Here is a 19,125-nt window from a genome sequence, read left to right on the forward strand (position 1 = left end):
TAGAAGCAGTTGTACAGAAGAATGTGAGTGTGAGTACTGGCATTTTTCTAGAAACGATGATGGCTTATCTTTCATAGTGAATTCCAAGATCATGATATCATTTTGAAGTAAACTACCTGATAAAGCTGTGCAAAAGTAATATAGCACCTAACTTTTATAATTCTTTGGTACGTACATGTATTCTAATTTGAATTGTCTAACAACAACCGTAATAATACAGTAATAATTGTACTCCTTTTAGTATTTCTTTTGTGTGACTCAAAATGATATTTCACCAATTTGCCAGCAGCATCAGAAGTAATTAGTTGTTCATTTTTCAGATGAATTCTCACTTGCTTTACGTTGTTATGACTACTTAGTATTTTTACAAGATCATGATTTTGTCATGTCATGTCATGATTTTGTTCGTGATGTATCATTCTATAATGGATCTTTAATAGAGCTTAAATGAAAATATTGTAAGCAACTAAGTATGAATTACTATATCAGGAAAAAGCTTCCCACCAAACAAATGACATTTGAATAAATGAAAACCGCTTGTGTTCTCCCTAGAATGGTGTGACGTGCTTTGTTGAAAGACAGAGCAATTTCATGCTGAAGGCAAGCAAAAGCTAAGTTTGAGGACAAGCAAGGTTATTCATACAGATTTTAGGCAATTGCTTTTATGCTTGATCTTATGCTTGAAGTTGAACCAATGCTTACAAGCAGTTGCTACCTTTTATGTATACGGCCCAATGTACAGTATAAACTTCTTAGAATCAATAAAACATGAACCCGTAACTATACCAGTGTAGATAAATATGCTTGGTCCCCATTTACAGAGACATTCAGAGAGGCATCGGTCCAATTCTGATGTAAAGGCATAAACTTAAAAACCGCATTGCAGTAATGAATTTTCACCCAACTTTGAATTACCCAGGTCTGGCCTATGTGTAAAGTTATGCGGGCTTAAAGTTGATTGGTACACACTTCATCAAATTAGCTCTGATATATGACCATAACACACCCTAATACACCTATAATAATGCACACAAACACTCACTCGAATTAGATTTTGACCAACCTATGCCCCGTTCAAAGTTGTTAAGGTGTGTCTGGTGGTATAGACTAGCAGAGTATGGCACAATTCTACTTATCTTCCCCTTTGTTTTCAAAGTACAATTCATCTTGGAAGAGAAATGAATAGCACCAATTTCATGAAAGGTGATGCAAAGAAAAGAAAAATTATTTCTGACTAGTACTAAAATCAGTTTTGTTCATCGTCTCTTGAAATGTTATTTTACTTCCTTTCCAACCCTTCATATATTCTATAACACAAATTTGCATGGGTGGGACTAAATATACACATCCCCGAGCGAAGCTCGGGGATGTACCCCGCTTGCTCCAAAAAGCCGCTGAGCCCCCTACACATTTGCCGACGACACGAATATCTATTCTATCATAACCTTTATCACCTTGGGAGTGTGTTCTGGGTGTTCGGTATTACATGAGCTTCATGCAGCTCTATTTATTTTTAAATAAAAATGTTAAAAACTCACCTAATCCTGCCTTTTTATCAGTAAAGTCCTTCACACAGCGAACAAAGTTGTGTGCAGTCCTATGGGGCTCGATCTCATGTAATCGCTGTATATGAACCGGAAGGTAATCGCAACTCTGTGAAGGTCAAGTCACGTGACGAGATCGCCCGAGTAGCACGCGCGGAAGCAACTGCTGTAGCAGACGACGCGACGTCTATACTGTGTGCAATGTAAATTTATAGCGTAATCGCCCAGATTCATTCATGATTCAGGCAGAAATTATTCAGCGTACGTAGAAACTGCCATGGAAACGAGAATGCTCAAAGAAGTTGTGGATGATGTGCTCGGAAGTACTTTTGTACTGAAACAAAAACAGGAGTCCATGCTCATAAGCGCTGCCAAAGGAAATCACACCATGGGGATCCTTCCCACTGGATACGGAAAAAGTTTGATTTATGCCCTCCACGCACCACTTTTGAACAAAGTAGGCATATTGTGTTTTTAAATGTAGCTGTCGTTTTTTTTATTGTCTTAATATTTTTTGTTAATCAGCTTTCTTGAATGGAACATGCAACAGAAAACAAGCGCCGTTTAATATGATTTTGTATAAGTTAATATTAAGGCATTGCCGTATATATACAAACTAGGGGTATGTTTGACCTTTTTTTTTTTTTTTTTTTTTTGCCAGTGTTTCATGATTTTTTTAGAGGGGGACAAAATATCAAATGTCCCCCCTCCTATATACGATTTGAGGTTTAACTTGTATTTTTAAGATTATATGCGACTTTTTGGTGTTTTAGTCGATGTGAGACCTTTCATTTTTCTTGTCAGTTTGTTTTGGAGTCGTTTGTTGGTTTTTACCTACCTCTCCACCTCACTTATTTATTTTTTGAAGAAAAAAAAATCACCAACAAGTTGAACAACAAGGTTTTTGTTAGTTTGTTCGTTTGCTTGTCGGAGAGGTGGGTCTCTTGCACGTATCCTGATGGAATAAGGCTCTGTCATGGGTGTAAAGGGGTGTAAAGTAAACTCTCATTTTGTGTTGTTGTAGTTGTTTTTTGGGGGAGGCCGTTCTCAAGGCCATCGTTTTGATCTTCTTTGCCGCTCCTTAGCCCCCCCCCCCTCCGTTTTGGAATTGGTAGCGGCACACCCCCGTCAAAATAACAGTCCCCCCCCCCCCCCGGGGGGAGTTATACAACCTCCACAATCTTTTCCAAATGTGTCATAAGTATATGCACGCCACGGGTTAGGTGCTCCCGACCCACTCATTTTACATGAATGCAAAAAGGAATGAGACGATCGAGATTCATTCATGCTGGTCTAATTTCAGATCATTATTTTATTTGCATGCATACAGTATACATTCATCGGATAGCGGGCCTTAAAAAGTCCGTCTGATCATGCAATGAGATACCAGGCCCAAATAAGGAACGGAACGGCATACTTCCCATAATTATGTGGATGCAAGACCAGCCAAAAAAAACAAAAAACAAAAACAAATACAAAAAAACAAACAATAACACACATAAATGAATGAAAATAAAATATAAAATTAAGGTTTCAAAATTAGGCAGAGCTGCTGGAAAATGTACTGGTTTTGTCCCAATCACAATCGGTCTTAAAATGATCACTTAAAGATATAATAATAATCAATAAAATAAGATTGGTGGGACCAGCCCCCCCCCCCCCCTCCCCATTCCCATCCTGCAGCATAGTGAATATGATTATATTTAACCAAAAAGAAAATTGAAGAAACTAATAACATTCATATTCACTGTCTAAAATATATAACTAACAAACACAGTTATATAGTTACCTTTACAAATGTATGATAAACTAAAACCTGTGCATGCATTAATCTTCTTCTTTTTTTTTTTTTTTACAGCTGAATCCACAGAAAACACACATAACCCTCGTAGTAAGTCCGCTTAAAAGTCTAATGCTGGACCAGGTGCGCAGATGGAAGAATCTTGGCATCAGAACTGCGGCCATTCTTGGCCATTCAGGTCATGACATGGACAGGGAGACTGAAAACGGTAATTCAAACAGCAACGAGAGATTTTACACGTTGTGGGTCATACAGCGGATTATACCAGGTGTCCCAGAAATAAAGTGGAACGAAGATTTTTCAGTATGCTTGCCTTAATTCAAAAGCTACATATTTGGTTTTACATTATTGGATAAATCATTTTCTACCAAAGACCAAAGAGAATGATGCCAAGATTGTTGTAAATGGTTCAGTAATTTTGATTCTATGCCCGTTTCTTTTAATACAATCATTTTCAAATTTCGCATGCTTTTAGCGACCAATATATAGGAGTACTTGTGTCGGGAATGGCGTGTAACATGCGTCCGTTTTCCGATTTCAGTTTTTCTTTTGTTTGCATGCATCAATGGGCTCCCCCCGAACATTCGAAATTTGAAAATGACTTTATTTAAAGAAACGACATGAATCAACACTACTCAATCAAATTCAAAGATCTAATTAGTATCATTCTCCTCGGTAGAAAATTCTTTACCCAAATGATGCAATAAAATTATACATTAAGGATCGTCATCACTTGTATAGGTAGGGCGTAATAGCATTACCATAATTTACATCACAACAAATAGTGCTTCTTCTTGCCACAGTTATGGTTAAATATATGGTAATAGTGTATAACATTATTATTATTGAAGTGATAATGCAAAACATCAAATCCGATGTACAATAAAATAGATAGACGACATACACTGTAAAAACTGGGGTGTTAAAATTGACACCAGTCGGTTTTAGTAGAGGACTACACCTTCAGGTATTAAAATTACTACCTTAGAGTTTGGACATAACACCAAAAATGTTAGAATAACACCATTGGGTGTTGAATTAACACCACAGATGTAAAACGCATGGCGTTGTCCTCTATGTACACCCGATATCAATATAGTTCTTGTTGTATCTGTTGATAAGAAATACAAGTGGAATAGATGTGGGATGTGATTATTTCACGTGTTTATATACAGAATGCACTCGATAGAATTTGACATGAATGCATCGATCACAACGTTCCTGTTATTTCTTCATTTATTAAACAGACCTGATGAATGGAGGGACAGACCTCGTTTTTACTTCCCCGGAGGCCATCCTGTCCCCTAAGTGGTGGCAATGGGTGCGGAAGTTTCAAAACAGGATTTCGTTGCTGGTGCTAGATGAGGTTCACTGCTTTACAAAATGGCATGTTCTTGAAAATTATTTATATATTTCAAGCCATTATCATACAAAATACATGTCTTTTAAAAGCTTATCACTTTTGTTTCTGCTAATCATGTGATTACATGGGCCCATTCAAGATAGCTCTGCATTATGAAGCTGCGTGAAAGTCTTAAACAGCAAGCGAGTTTGCAAAATGCGCCTTCAAAATGTGACATATTCATATAAGACAAAATAGGTATTTCCTCTTCATCGTTTACATAATGAAGGCCTATACATATACTCTGCACCAATGTCATTTTCATAAATATTAACAAGGAGCTACGTTTTCTGAGCTCAGTTTACTTCACTCATGCACAGTGGGATGTGCACTTTCACATGAAGACACTAATTATAAACCATAATTACACATTATCAAATTCACAACATTCACTGATAGGTAAATAGGTCAAACGAGTCAATTTTACCAATCATTTGTGTTCATCTTACAGGGGTCTTACATTCAGGGAGGAGTACCTCCGGACCACATCTTTGACATCCAGGCTGGCATGCCCTATAATGCTTCTTACAGCCACGGCAACAAACAGAATGGTCACAGAAATACTTCAAAACCTGAATCTCCGCAGGGAAGAAGTAGAAATATTCGCCGCTATTCCCAACAGGTTGGTTATACCTTATCATCATAAGCAGTTAATGTGAATGATCATTATTAATGATTTCTTCAAGTCAATTGATCATGATCATAGTATACATACATAGTATCTACTACTGAACTTCTCTTCCCTTATTGTAATAATAATTATGTGAGAAATCTTAAAGGAAAATGAAAATCAGACAGCAAAAACAAAATAAGAATACAGCCCTGCAGGGTTGCGACTAGGAACATTTATAAATAATAAATATGGTTAAGAGTGATCAGGGGTATATCAAAGATTTTAATAGGGACAGGGTTCAACAGGGGGCGGAAGGAGAACTTGCGCGCTCGCAAATCTACATTCTGCATGATACAAAATATCAGTAAAATGCAGTCAATATCTTTATGTATTTATTTATGCATTTATTAACATTAGATTATTATTATTTTTATTGTTGTTATTATTATTATTATTATTATTTTTTAATTATCATTATTATGATGTCGATGACTATTATTGTTGTTACTTTCATTGTTATTATTCTCTTTCATTTAATTTATTTATTTGTTATATTTTGTTTTGTTTGTTAGGAATTCAAACATGAGTCCGGTATCAGGGTATTAGCCAATCAAAATCGCGAATTTCGAGACTTATGTTTGAGTTGCTGAATTGGGTTTGATATCAGCTTTTATACCACAGGGTCCAGGGTTTCATAATTACTCGGATAGGCCCTTTTGAATATCATAAATGAATCATAAGGGAATTGACAGAACTTTAAATCGGACAGAAACCTGTGTAATACTCGTTATCAGTTGAGGCACATTAATTGTCTACAGCAGAGAGTCATAATGTCATAAACTATTAGGCTACATACGGACATTTAATGAAATCTTGTGTGTAAGGAGACTTTTAAGGAATATATGAATAGCTCTGTGGATATGACTGAGTTCATGTACCTTTAATTGTTCTATCCACAGACCAAACATTCATCTATCAGTGGTTCCGGTGAAGGACAAGTTTGAAGCCATTGGATGGTACTTGGATGAATTAAAGGAGAAGGGTGTCGATGCTGCAAAAACCATCATTTATGCACGGTAAATAAATTTTAAAACGCAATTTTCATTTTTCTTACGGAATTAAGTTTTATGAAGGTTTTCATTTTCAATTAACTAGTATGTCAAAACTTTAGGCGAATCTTTATGACAGCGATGCGTTCATTCTTACGTTTAACGTTTTGCAATATAAAGAATTATGTTCACATTATAAGGGGTCAATTTCATAAGGAGTTACGGTTAATCGTTACTTTGCTCAATAAACGGTTTTCCGTTCAGTTACAATTTATATCACTTTCACTATTGTTGACTGGATCTTAAAAGAGGCACACGTGGATTAGCTTCAATATCCTTAATAATGTCACTAAGTATTGTTCTTTCAGACAAATCGACCACGTTGCTGAACTCTACACATGGCTCAACGAAAGCCTCGCCGAGTCCGCCCATGCTCCAGGACCAGGGCAGTCTTGCAGTGTGGAAAGTAGACTGATCGAAATGTACCACGCATCAACGGACTCAAAGAGTCAGGAACGAATATGTCGTAACTTTTCCACCGAAGGTTCTAAGCTGCGCTGCGTTGTAGCAACAATAGCATTCGGTTTGGGTGTCGACATCGCCGACATTGATCAGGTTATCCACTGGGGATGCCCTAGTGATGTCCTCTGCTATTGGCAAGAAACAGGCCGATGCGCGAGGGATGGAAGACCCGGAAAAGCCATTATGTATCTGCCACCCTTTTCAGTCAACAAGAGATGGGTTGATGAAGACATGAGGGACCTTGTCCAATCATCCCGCTGCATCCGGAAATCGGTGTTGAACACGCTCTTCGTGCATGGCATGGAAAAGGACAATGTACAGGTGATGTCATGCTGCTCAGTTTGCGACAGTGCTAAGTAATACGGGACCCATAGCATGTATCCATTTCTATGAGTCAGTGCACAATTTAACACTGCGACGCTGTGCATCCATTCTCGTAGAAAGTGCTTTCAGCTTTTTACCAAGGTTCTTTGGATTTCGCAACACCTCTTTATGGTCGAACCCTTCAAAGCCTTTGTGTTGTCTGAAGGGCAAGTATTCAAACAGTCCAAATCCATCGTTCTCATCCACAAACAATGCAACATCTTGTTTGTATACATCCTCTGCTTTCTTCCTAGTTGGCGTCTTCATGGAGACGATCCCGGCATCACTGAACATGATATCCAGGTACCTACCAAATGGTCCTGACATCTTGGCACATCTCTGCGCGTGTTTCTCAGTCACATTTCCATGAGCGAAGTCGATCATACCTGCAAAAATTGATACAGAAAAAAAAACAGTTAAAATATAATTGTTGAGAAGATCAAATCAACCTTGATTTATAATTGCATATCACGTCACCTACGCACAACGCAAAATGCGTCAAACATTGCAACTGACATACCCTTGTAGTCCATGTTAATGTGCTCAGTACCAAGGTCCATCCCTATGTTTCCTCCGGGCTTGCCAGTGACATTGATGACTCTGTTCCAGATCAAATTGTTCCTGATGTCAGAAGGAGCAAATCCACCGATACCTGATGCCATGAAAAAACAATTTGCGAAATCTAAAACCAACATTTCACCAACATGACCAAGGAAATACTTTCTACTTTTCAAACCCCTCGTTCGAGGATCATTTCATGATGTTCAAAGGATCGCATGGGCACCATCCCTTTAACGTTAACTAGCTAGGTCACTATTAGTTTGAATGCACATGCCATCATTATGACCGTTCATCAGTATACACTTTATTAATTGTGTGTTTGCCAGCGTCCTTCTTTCGGCAAATGGCACAAATCTCCTATCTCTTAAACAATGCTTAATCTGTTTATCCCCAAACTCACAATATGCACATCCTGGAGGATTCGTTGTCTAGTACACCTAATCACAAATGAAACGGACGTATTCTATGTGCATTTCAAGTGGAAGTGGGTCTAAAAGATGATGTGATGATGTGGCACACAGAATATATTTTTGGCACATAATAATAAGTTTATCGTGAGTGTCATGAAGTCTTGTCCTGTCAGTTATTCTCGCATCGAGTCAAATGAATATCTTATCAATGTAAAATCTTATAAGTCTTCAAATTCCAGACTCACATGCTAAAAAGTAGTGGGCATTGATGAGGTACTTTGGGTGTCTCTTTGACCAGAAAGTTATGAGATCGATTTTCCAGTCTTCAACCATGACTGGTCCATTTCCAGCCCGAACTGCTGCTCTCCTGGCTAGATGTCGCAATCCTTCCAGAACGAGAGCTCTACTGTGGTTCAGCACATGGTCGTCGTTTTGAGAATCAAGGGCGCATTCTTCACTGCAATACCACTTCTCTGCGAAGATATATATATGGAATGCATTGGAACTAATGGATTTGTGAAAATTTGTTCCCTCTTCTTATTCTAAGGTACGGTTAGGGCTAATAAGATGCTTGTATAATTTATGATCGAACCTCATCAACTAGACTTTTGACATCCATGGAAAAAATGGGAATATGGAATATATAGTCCACGAATAGAGTTTTGGCTTGCATATCGCAGATTCTGGTAGAGTTTTATCCAGATAGGGACACCAAACGTTGCAGGATTAGTTCTATTTAGTGGGTTATCCAAACTTGCTAAAATGTTAATATTTGAAATTGTGTATTTATAATATTCCTGAAACCTTGTAACTATGAACAATTACAATATTCTTACCGGGTAAGAGATCAGTCAACTGAAGACCAATGCATCTGTGGTGATACCATTCATGACCCCTGCAGTTTCCTTTCAATGCGCACTGCGCCATGTTTGTGTTGCCCTCTGGATCGACTTTCCGCTGGCACACACAGTAGATGTAACTCGGACCACTCTCACAGTCGGCGCTGCAATACCAGTCTTTCTCTTTGTCTGGAGCAGCTGTCAACCCAACACAACTAAGGTGAAACCAAGCCTTGTGACATGTTGAACTGCAACACAGCACCATGTCGTCATTCTTTTCTGTATTAATTATTTTAAAAGGTTGGAAAAACATGTATCAGTCTTGTCGAATACAACTCAATTTTCTTTCAACAGAAGTTAGAGAAAACATTATTAAATTCATCCCCTAACTGATAGAGTGATATGTGTTTGAAGGATATCTTCTTTTTCTTCTATTGTCCACTTTTAAAATGCAACGCCCGTCTCCAAAACGAATTTGGGAGGTTTAAAATGCAGTTTAAGATAATTATGTTAGTAATGGCTTTGGAAAAAAATCGATATAGTGTACAATTCAGCTTGTAACTTATTTACCATTAGGTATGGCATTAATTGTCACTTGATTTTGGAAGCTTTTATCATATAATGAAACGGGAGCATATTCAGTTAAAAGTGCAAAAGAATAGATACTGGTACTGATGGACATGCCTACCAGATTTGCAGAGGCAATAGCCTAGTGCATCATCTGTTCCTTCAGAGGCCTCATTCTTGTATGCTTCTGCAGCTACTTGAACTGATGACTTATCGGGCTCCTGGTATATGTAGTCCACAACTTGTTGTGCCACACTCTTTACCCATTGGAGTTGTTCCTCTGTCGTTCCTTTAGCAGGGAAACTATCAGGGATGTCGTTTAGGGATGACGTTCCACAGAACTTCAATGCACAAAGGAGAGTGTACGCCTCGGTCACGAACTGCATAAATTATAAAAATGATTATTATAATGTGACTTTTAAGTTATGCTGGGATCATTCTTAAACTATCAAAACATCGTAACCCCCCCCCCCCCCTTTCTCCTTTTACTGACATTTCCATCATCATTTTTGTCAGTATAAGCTTTAATCTTGAATAATTGTCGCCATTCCAATCCACATTTTGAAACGTCTTTCTCCAATTTCAGTTACTTGAGGGAAATTCATCAACACCCCTCCCCCCTTCACATGAACACAAGCAAAAGCAACAAACGCACACACACACACACACACACACGCACACACACATACACACACTCACACAAATACGGCTTACCTCGTACATATCCCAGACATGCTGAACATTTTGCATCACGTCTTTTTTGAAGGAATGGTGATTGAAGTCGCATTTCAGTTGTGCAAGTGTTCCTCGTGCAGAAATACTTTGACCTCTGAAGAACACATTGTTCGAGTCCTATTATAAAGATTGGCAATATATCTGAATAACGTGATTTATGACATATTTTTCAATGATATCATTTACAAGCGATCATTTCAGTTTCTGGCTCTGACTTTGCAATTTACACGTCCTGTTTTGATTAATCGACAAATGAAGAGAATTTGACACCTAACCCTATCTTTTTATTGAACTGCAATATAATTTTTCCTAATCGACATTGTCATTCACGTTTTGAGACACAGAGCATAAAAGGTCATATAAGACGGTGAAAACTCTTTTATTTGATCAATTGTAATTTGCCAACACGTATTTACTGTGGTCCATGTAGGCATTATTTTAACAAGACCGTGGGAGGGGGGGGGGCATGACGCCCATGCTATTAACCCTCCAATTAAGATGATAACATGACTTTTAGACTCGAATATCATCTCACTTAAGAATTATATTGGGCTGCACCAGTGAGAATGTTCTTCCTTTCAAACTGACCTGCAATAGGAGGATCTCCTTGTGGAACTCCTGAGGTGTTGCAAAGAATGCGTCGAGTCTGTCCTCCCATCGTTCCCCGTTACTTCGCGCTCTCTGGGCGTGTAATATGCGTTCGATTGTCAGCCCGTCGCCACTGACGAGGGTCTGTGTTGGTGTTCCTTCGGTAACAGGCACATAGGTCTGGAGGCGCTCCAGGACTGAAATTGTCCCCTGCGTGGTACTAGGATTGGCGTTCACAACTCCAATTGTTACCTGTATTATAGGTAATTATTATCTGAATGTCAACATCTATTTTTCTTTGATAATATAATCTGAACTTATAGCAGTATGCCCACTATTTTCCTGGTTTCTCTCAGTATGAAGGTAGTTTAAAGTTATACTTCTAATCATTAGATATTACATTATCAACGCGAAGTGAACATTTAATTTGTCAAGTTGGTACTGGATAAACAACTAAGGCATACAATTTGAAGTACTCAAATCGGGCACTATAATTCAGATTCAAGTTAAAACAAACAAATTAAAAAAAGACTGTGAGTTGTATATTGAATAAGGCCTCTATAGCTGCACCCCTGGTCAAATTCTCACCATTTCAGACTTCTTAGCCATGGCAGCTGTTTGTGCGTGTTCTTGTGTGATGGGAAGGTCAGGAGATAAGCTCTCTAAAAAGCCCATATGCCTCCCCATGATGTTCGATACCACATCTACTAAGCGCATTCGCTGGCGGTTGAAGACTTCCGGTGAGGGCAAGAAGCTAAACGGGTCTAAGTCCTCTGCATCGCTCACTGTCGAGGATGACGAAGAAGCTGGCACCCTGTCCCTTGCCGCGTAGCACATCGTCTGAAGGAGGAATTTGTTGCTATGTGTTCTGCCTTGATGTTTTGCTTCACATCCCTTCTGCACGTTGTCAATACAGAGTCCAAATGTAGGAGGACCGGTAATGAACTTTAGCTTCCGACGTATTGTCATGCTCGGCGCTTCCTGATCAATTTAGGGAGAGAGGGATTTCGTATTATCCACATGTCAATTCATTTCAGCATAATATTAATTGAGAAGGAAACACCGATTTTTTTTTTTAGTGTTTTCGTGTTATCTAGAGTAAAAAAAAAGTCATACATTGCTACAAGAGGAAGCGGTCATTTCCTCAAACTATATCTCGATACTGCCAAGTTCTTACTAAGGGGACGAGCTGTGGGAATAAAGAGCTTTATAGATTTTAATACGAACAACTTTCAGAAAAAAGAACATAGTAGACGACTAGTATGGATGTACATAATTTTGTTAATTACTGTGAATATTCAAAATGGTGTATGACTCAAGTACACCCTATATTTCTTCACCTCAATTGTACACTTCCACTCTTTAAGTTGTTGGTCATGATTTTCCGCCATTCTATCGACATGGAACCTGACGCGCTCTGCTCCCATGGTGATGCCACTGTGATTGAGCGTCCGGAAGACTTTCTGGGACACTCCTTGGCGCCACAGTTCTATTCCCATGGTCGCCTGGACAAATTGGAAGCTGCGTGGCGAGTGGGTGTATAATGCCATGGCTAGTATAATTCCCATTCTGCGGTCGATGATTTCCTTTGCCTCTTTATCGGATAGTCCCCTTTTAATGGATAAGAAAAATAAGATCGTTTACGTTATTATCTTTCTTATAAGAAGCGTATAAAGTACTTTTCACCGCAAATTATTGCTTGGGAAACAGAATTTGGTTGTTGTACCCCCCCCCCCCCAAAAAAAAAAAGTCCAATAACATGACACACAAAACCTCGGACTGCCAATTAAGGCTATCAGATTCGAAATATTAATTCAGTTGTTGAGTTCCTCTAACTTCTCCCGTCTCTATCTTAATGCCACAAAATCATATATTTACATAATTACGTATTGTGCGACACTAAATTGTCCTTTTGCATGTGTTTAGTTTATCTGTGTAATGTTAATTTATAATTTCTTATGTGAAGGAAAGCGCCCACAATCTCTCTTACTTTTCAATGACCCCGCTTTATCCCCCAAAGTACATAACTATGATCAGTGTGAAATGTATTCAGGTTATCACTTATCAGTACTACATGTTGTACCTCCGAGAGCCTTTCTTTCCTTTTGTTCTTCCTCTCTTGGCCCCTTTGACCGAAGGCATCATTGCCGAGATGCAACTGATTGAGAGTGGCATAATCTTCTCGGTGTCCTCTACAAGATCCTCCCAGCTGAATTCTGCGACATTTCCAATTGTCACTGGCTGGCTCAAGGCGCTTCCGGATCGCTTAATGGCTTTCACCTGATAAATACAATCAATCATACTTTAAATTGACTAAAGACATGCGAATACCACGTCGTTATTGTAGTTAAATTGTAAAGCATATGTTTGGTTTCTAATTTAGTCAAATAGTTAAATAACGTAGAAATTGAAACGTTTTCCCGACTCATGACTTGCCTGAAAATCGTTAATTTCATAAAATAATATCGTCTCGCTCTAGAAGCGTAGAAGGAAAATTGTTCAACCAAAATCGATGATACTGGTATCAATTTCTTTAGAATTACATATACACTAATCCATAAAGGCATAGACCGTGCCCCCACCCTCTAGCCTATAATAAAATTTCTTACTTCTTCCCGGATCATCTCTTGCGTGACCTGTAACAGTGCCTTCTTTGCTGCTGGATAATTCCCACATAATTGTCTGAATGCGAGGCGATATTGCGAATTTTCGACACTCGCTACAGCCCTCTCCTTTGCAGTGGTTGGTCTCGAACCAGATTCAGGAAAGAGAGACGGAAGCTCATCGTTGAGTTCAATGCTCATTGATGGTTCTGCGTCTAGAAGAGATGATGATGGCGATGATGGCGGAAGGTTTGTCTGCACGTGAGCATCTACTTGATCATTTGGTGACGATATACATCTTTCTCCTTCTGCGAATTCACCGTCACCTTTGAGTTGAGGAAGAGAAGCTTTAATAATAGTTTATTTTTCTGTGAGACATACGATGTGCTCAAGCTAATCTTGATGAATACGAATACTCCCGTGTCAAAACTTCATTGTGGAATATTTCGATATTGCTTATAAAGTGTTTAATGTTCATGTAATTATTAAGAAACAAGAAAAAAAAAGAGAAATGTATGTTGCATGCAGTTTTACTTCTCAATCCTGAACGGTTATGTATTTGGATGTATGTTACAGTGTTGCTTATCAATCCTGAACGGGAATGTACTTGGATCTAAAACTTTGTGAGCCCTAGAGTTATTTGACGAGATAAATTTTGCGCAGATGGCAACTTGCAAATGTGTAACACTTATTTGAGTAACTTTCCATTCCATTAACCGTTCTTCCGGGGAAAGAGATGCTACAGAAATAATGAATCGGGAGAAATATAATTCAGATTATTTGGGCCGGTATAATTATAGAGACCCCTCTATAAGATATATACCTATCGTTTTGCACATTTTGAACGAATTATATTTTTGCGAACCAGATTCAGGAAAGAGGAACGGGTTTTGCAGAGGTGGTTATAGAAAGAAAATACCTGGCCTCAGTATTTCTCGCGAGGGCGTGTAATCATGGTCATGTTGCACAAGAAGACATGATTCATGCGGAGTGTCCTGCGCTTCCTCCACGGATCCGTTAGGTCTTGGTGCATGGAGGTCAGGCGTCGGAAAATGCGCGGGTCGCTTTGCAGCTGGAGTTGAAAGTCCAGGTGATGAATGTTCTGGCAAAAGTGGAGAAATGAAATCATAAATGAATAAATGAATGAGAAACGGAACACGGACCATATCCTTAATTAGTTAAAAACTTCAAAATATTTTTAAAGATTATATGTTATGTTTCAAATAGCATAACATCAAATGATTTAATGTTTGGGGGTTTAAAAATTCAGAATTTTGATGCAACCCCCCCCCCCCCCCTTCAAAAAAAGGCTCTTGCTCTCTCACTCGCCAGCACGCAGTATTCCCGATAGAGGGGCTGTAAACATGTAAGCCTCATGCTAGATATTTGTGGTACATGAGCATTCTTTTCTTTTTCTTCTTAACTTTCATATAAATTTGTTATATTAATACCTTCACAAATTCGTTGCAGGTACAAAAATGTAAAATAGAAGGACAGGTTTCGTAATTGCATAAGAATTTTCTGATTCGGTAACCCAATATAAAAAGTAATTCCCTGTTTCCTATGCAGAAGTACGTGAAATATCGGCTCGCTCGATGCGCTCGCTAGCACTATTAGGCTTTTTGGACAGGGTGAGTTCTCGGTTTGTGTTTATAAATCTTTATTCATAAGGCAATGCACCCGCCTCCTCATAATATAAAAAATATCCGATTTGAATTTATAAACCAACTTAAAGAATGCCTTATCTTTTACTCAGAAATATACAAATTTTATGCTCTCTCGTTGCACTCGCTCGCAATGATTTCAGACCCCTATAGTCTGTTCAGTATTCGGTTTGTCTGTATATGTCGTTATTTTAAAGACCAACCGCCCAATCATAAAACTTTGACAATGGGGATACACTTTGATTATTCAGGAAATAAATTTGAAGTATTCTATATACTGCGTAGGGTATGTTCATTTTTTTTTCAGTGTCCCTACCGTGGGAACGGGACACCTCTTCCCTCCATTTCCATCCTCCCCCCCCCCCCCCCCCCTCCCACTCAGCCGCTTCAATCGCTCCCTCGCCCCGATATTGACCATGGGCAAATCATGAACACGGATCAATGAACATGGATTAATAAGATATCGAGTAGAATATTAAATAATTTTAGATTAATTTTTCTGAAATTGTCTCACAATAACACTGCACTTCAACATTATTCTTTCCGACACTGTTTCGTATGATCATCATAGCCCTAGCCAACTCAATTTATCCCCCCCCCCCAAACAAAAACAAAAACAAACACAAAAAATCATAATTGAGGCGTGATGCTCGTTGCCCATCACCTGTGCACCATTTCCTTAGAACAATTAAAATCCTAAAATTTTTCCAGCATAAGAAATTTAGGTAAATATATTAAAGTAGGCCTACATGATTTGGACCCTGTTTGAAATTATTATCTTTGTTTGGTTGTTTGTCAGAATAAAAACTAAGCATGGGTTTGGAAGAGTGGTGTACTGATGAAAGGGTCCAATTAAATTTAGCTGTATATAGTGCCATACTAGAATTCATGGGGGAGGGGTGGTCGAGAGCAAAATAGACATTAATAATCGGATCATGTTTTGAGGAGATGCCGGATTTGGGCAGATCTGGATTCCTACCATATTCCTCCGACTCTTCATGTACTCGTTGAGGACTTTGTCCAGGGGATCCGGCTTGATGCAGCGTCCGTCGGGCGGTCCTTTTCCTACTCTGTACTGGCCTTGTTTGACTGACGAGGAACCTGTAGCACCGTCTACAAATAAAAACATTCAGTTCATAAAACGAAGGTGGCTTCCTAAAAATAGCCGTGAATGTTCTTGGCGAGGTGGTTGTTTTGACTTGATGACGATAAAAGCCTTTGTTTTTTGGTGTAAAATTTTGTTTACAATTGATGCAAGAAGAAATAGTTCCCTCCATTTTAGCCTGCAGCAGACGACAAGCTTTCCGTAACACATTGAACGCACACGTGCTCGCACTTCCGGTTGCGCATGCGCAATACGTATGTTTCGTGAAGCTACTATTTTGGAATTTTAGTGCGATCACCAAGGACCAAGTTTTAGGTTAATTTGTTGCATTAAATCAGTAAAACCTCACTATCAGATATCAAGAAAGATGACAATGGATGCGCACAGCAACGTGGCATAGCCAAATGTGAGTATAGTTCCAAAATAATTAATTGCGTTAATTTAAAATGTTTTTTTTTAAATGTAGAAATTCTAGAATTGGCCGTTCACTGTACTGGCGGTATGGGAGGAGGTCAGACGCCGTGCTACGCACGGCGTCTGGTCAGGCTAGGGTGGGACTGACTCTTGGTTTGTTCTTAGCAAGTGTACATATCATCATTGAAATTACAATATGCCTAAATAGTTAAGAAGATGTTTATTACAGTAAAAACTGATTTACTTACGTTTGTAATGAGGGAAATGTCTGAAATAAATCAACTGGATCCGGAGAAGGATGAAAATAGCTTTCTCTGCAATCCCATTGCTTTCTAATTCTCTGAAACTACAGCTTGCAGTACAAACTCTTGACCAATCAGAAGCCAGCATTCATGGGAGTCAGGGGAATTCCCTGTTATGCTAGTCTATGAATGCAGACACATTGTCACACAGGTGGGACTTTTGAAATTATGTAAATTAAGGCTACTTACTCATGATTCGTGTCAGCAGATTTTTTGAAGCATAGCCTAATTTTGATCCTCATACATATACAAATGTCTGGTGAAAAAATTATGCTTTTGTCCGGCCTGTCATGATCAAAGGTATATTTGTCACTAAGCTACCCCACTACCTGTTTCGCAGAAAACGAGCAGTTGGCCTTTTCTTTTGTCCCTTCTTCATGTGACCCCTTCTCCGATCCACCAGCTGTATGATGAGCATATAGCCCGCACCATGAGAGCCAGAACGTGAGAAGCCATCTTAGGGTCATCTCTGTCTCCACATTTCCTGGCAAACTCTTCACACTCCGTATTCATGGTACCCAGGCTGGTTCCCTTTGGGGCTGCGACTAAGGCGCTTCTTCTGTTCTTGCAAAAGAAGTTGCTGCGTTGAATCTTCCGGGAATTTGTTATTCATATCGGGATCTTCTCTTTCAAACATTGCTGCAAAAGCAGCACTCTCTGTTTCCCCAATGTCGACAGCCTCCTTCTCAAACATTGCCTTTATTCGTCCCTCTCGCTTAGAGATCTTTTTCAGGGCTTCTGGCCTCTCTACATGATCAGGTAGTGTGACCAGTACCTTACTAGGTCCTGCCCTACAGAGCTTGAAATTTCTGCCTGCTACTTCCGGAAACTCTGAAATGCCGGAGCAGTAGACATTGGCAATCACCAAAATGCAATCTAATCTAATCTTACTTACCACTGAAGGTAGTAAATATAAAAAGGAACGCTAGTGCTGTTCAAACTTCCTCAGGGCTTCTGGTCTGTCTACATGATCAGGTAGTATGACCAGCAGCTTACTAGGTCCTGCCCTACAGAGCTTGAAATTTCTGCCTGCTACTTCCAGAAACTCTGACTGGAGCTTCCCCCGTTCATTTGTTTTTTTGCCCTTGCCCTTCCCCCCTGTGTAAATATCAAAGTCAATTTTATAACCTGTAGAAGATTCTGCTAAAACCCAAACCTTGATCCCAAATTTTGTTGGCTTATTTTTTATATATTGTCGTATTCCTGATCGCCCCTTGGACTTCCCCATCCGTTCATCGATAGACACACACACTTAGAAGGGATGTATGTTTCCTTACACGCTGCTTTGAAATGGTCAACAAGAGAGTCTACTTTCCTTAGTCTATTTTGCTTGTCTCCTTCTTAATTGGGATTGACAAAATAAAGGAAAGAATTTGTTGCCTTGAATCTTTTGAAGGACATTAGACATCTTGGGAATGGGAAGGAGTAAATTTGACTTTTTGGACCAAAATTTATCGAGACGTGAAATGGGCACAATGCCCATGAAAATTATAATACTTAAATAATGGTAGAATTCATCAGGGGTTATTGCTGTCCACTTATATGATATTTTCTCATCGATATGGGCATCAGCGTATCCATTGGTAAAATCACATATTTGTTGCACAATGTACAAGAAAAAATACATCCTAAAAAAATCAATCGCAGAAGAGAATGCTGCAACTCCCAATCGAGTCCCAGTCCCCAGTTGTGGGCCACATGACTTATCATGGGCAAATGCAGATGGTTTACTCCCTCCCTTGTCACTGTCTTCATAGGACTTGAACTTCCTGAAAAAATTAAACATGTGCAAAGTTTCGATGTCAACCTAAAATACAGAAAAGAAAATAGTAAAGGAACAATTTTTTGAAGAAGAAAAATAAAAAGGAAAGAGAAAAATAATGTAGGTAGAACTTGTGCCACCTGCAAATTATTGTTCTAGCATAATGATGAGGTAAACTACTTCAATATTTTGATGTCAGATCTTAACTAACAAACATGAAATAAATATACCCCAAAAAATTATCAACAATAGATTTAGATTTCTACGTAGTAAGGACATAC

General features: G+C 38.9%; 2 protein-coding genes across 2 annotated transcripts; one reads left to right on the forward strand and one right to left on the reverse strand.

Moving 5' to 3' along the window:
* The first annotated feature begins 9 nt into the window (after window positions 1-9).
* Window positions 10-8,423, forward strand: LOC115923630 (probable Werner syndrome ATP-dependent helicase homolog 1). The gene is made up of 6 exons (XM_030984706.1): window positions 10-2,001; window positions 3,403-3,553; window positions 4,593-4,731; window positions 5,199-5,369; window positions 6,320-6,436; window positions 6,778-8,423. The coding sequence occupies exons 1-6, from the start codon at window positions 1,822-1,824 to the stop codon at window positions 7,289-7,291; spliced, it is 1,272 nt and encodes a 423-aa protein (XP_030840566.1). The 5' UTR covers window positions 10-1,821; the 3' UTR covers window positions 7,292-8,423.
* On the reverse strand, window positions 2,827-17,314 carry LOC115923629. The gene is made up of 13 exons (XM_030984705.1): window positions 16,241-17,314; window positions 14,517-14,699; window positions 13,604-13,923; window positions 13,078-13,274; window positions 12,335-12,605; window positions 11,583-11,975; window positions 10,995-11,246; window positions 10,386-10,523; window positions 9,793-10,051; window positions 9,102-9,383; window positions 8,511-8,738; window positions 7,815-7,946; window positions 2,827-7,680 (listed from the first exon to the last, which is right to left on the reverse strand). Exons 1-13 carry the CDS (start codon window positions 16,536-16,538, stop codon window positions 7,319-7,321), a joined length of 3,315 nt encoding a protein of 1,104 aa, XP_030840565.1. The 5' UTR covers window positions 16,539-17,314; the 3' UTR covers window positions 2,827-7,318.
* Window positions 17,315-19,125: the final 1,811 nt, after the last annotated feature.

The sequence above is a fragment of the Strongylocentrotus purpuratus genome, unplaced genomic scaffold, assembly GCF_000002235.5.
Source record: "Strongylocentrotus purpuratus isolate Spur 01 unplaced genomic scaffold, Spur_5.0 spur5_scaffold_14, whole genome shotgun sequence".
Taxonomy (NCBI): Eukaryota; Metazoa; Echinodermata; class Echinoidea; order Camarodonta; family Strongylocentrotidae; genus Strongylocentrotus; species Strongylocentrotus purpuratus.

Excerpts from the sequence above, each read along its gene's own strand:
- LOC115923629 (XM_030984705.1), bottom strand. The coding sequence starts at position 16,538 with ATGGAGGGAACTATTTCTTCTTGCATCAATTGTAAACAAAATTTTACA. Across the intron at positions 14,700-16,240 it reads TGAAGAGTCGGAGGAATATG|AACATTCATCACCTGGACTT; the intron begins GTAGGAATCCAG and ends CACTTTTGCCAG. Across the intron at positions 11,247-11,582 it reads TGGCTAAGAAGTCTGAAATG|GTAACAATTGGAGTTGTGAA; the intron begins GTGAGAATTTGA and ends CCTATAATACAG.
- LOC115923630 (XM_030984706.1), top strand. The coding sequence starts at position 1,822 with ATGGAAACGAGAATGCTCAAAGAAGTTGTGGATGATGTGCTCGGAAGT. Across the intron at positions 2,002-3,402 it reads ACGCACCACTTTTGAACAAA|CTGAATCCACAGAAAACACA; the intron begins GTAGGCATATTG and ends TTTTTTTTACAG. Across the intron at positions 4,732-5,198 it reads GTTCACTGCTTTACAAAATG|GGGTCTTACATTCAGGGAGG; the intron begins GCATGTTCTTGA and ends TTCATCTTACAG.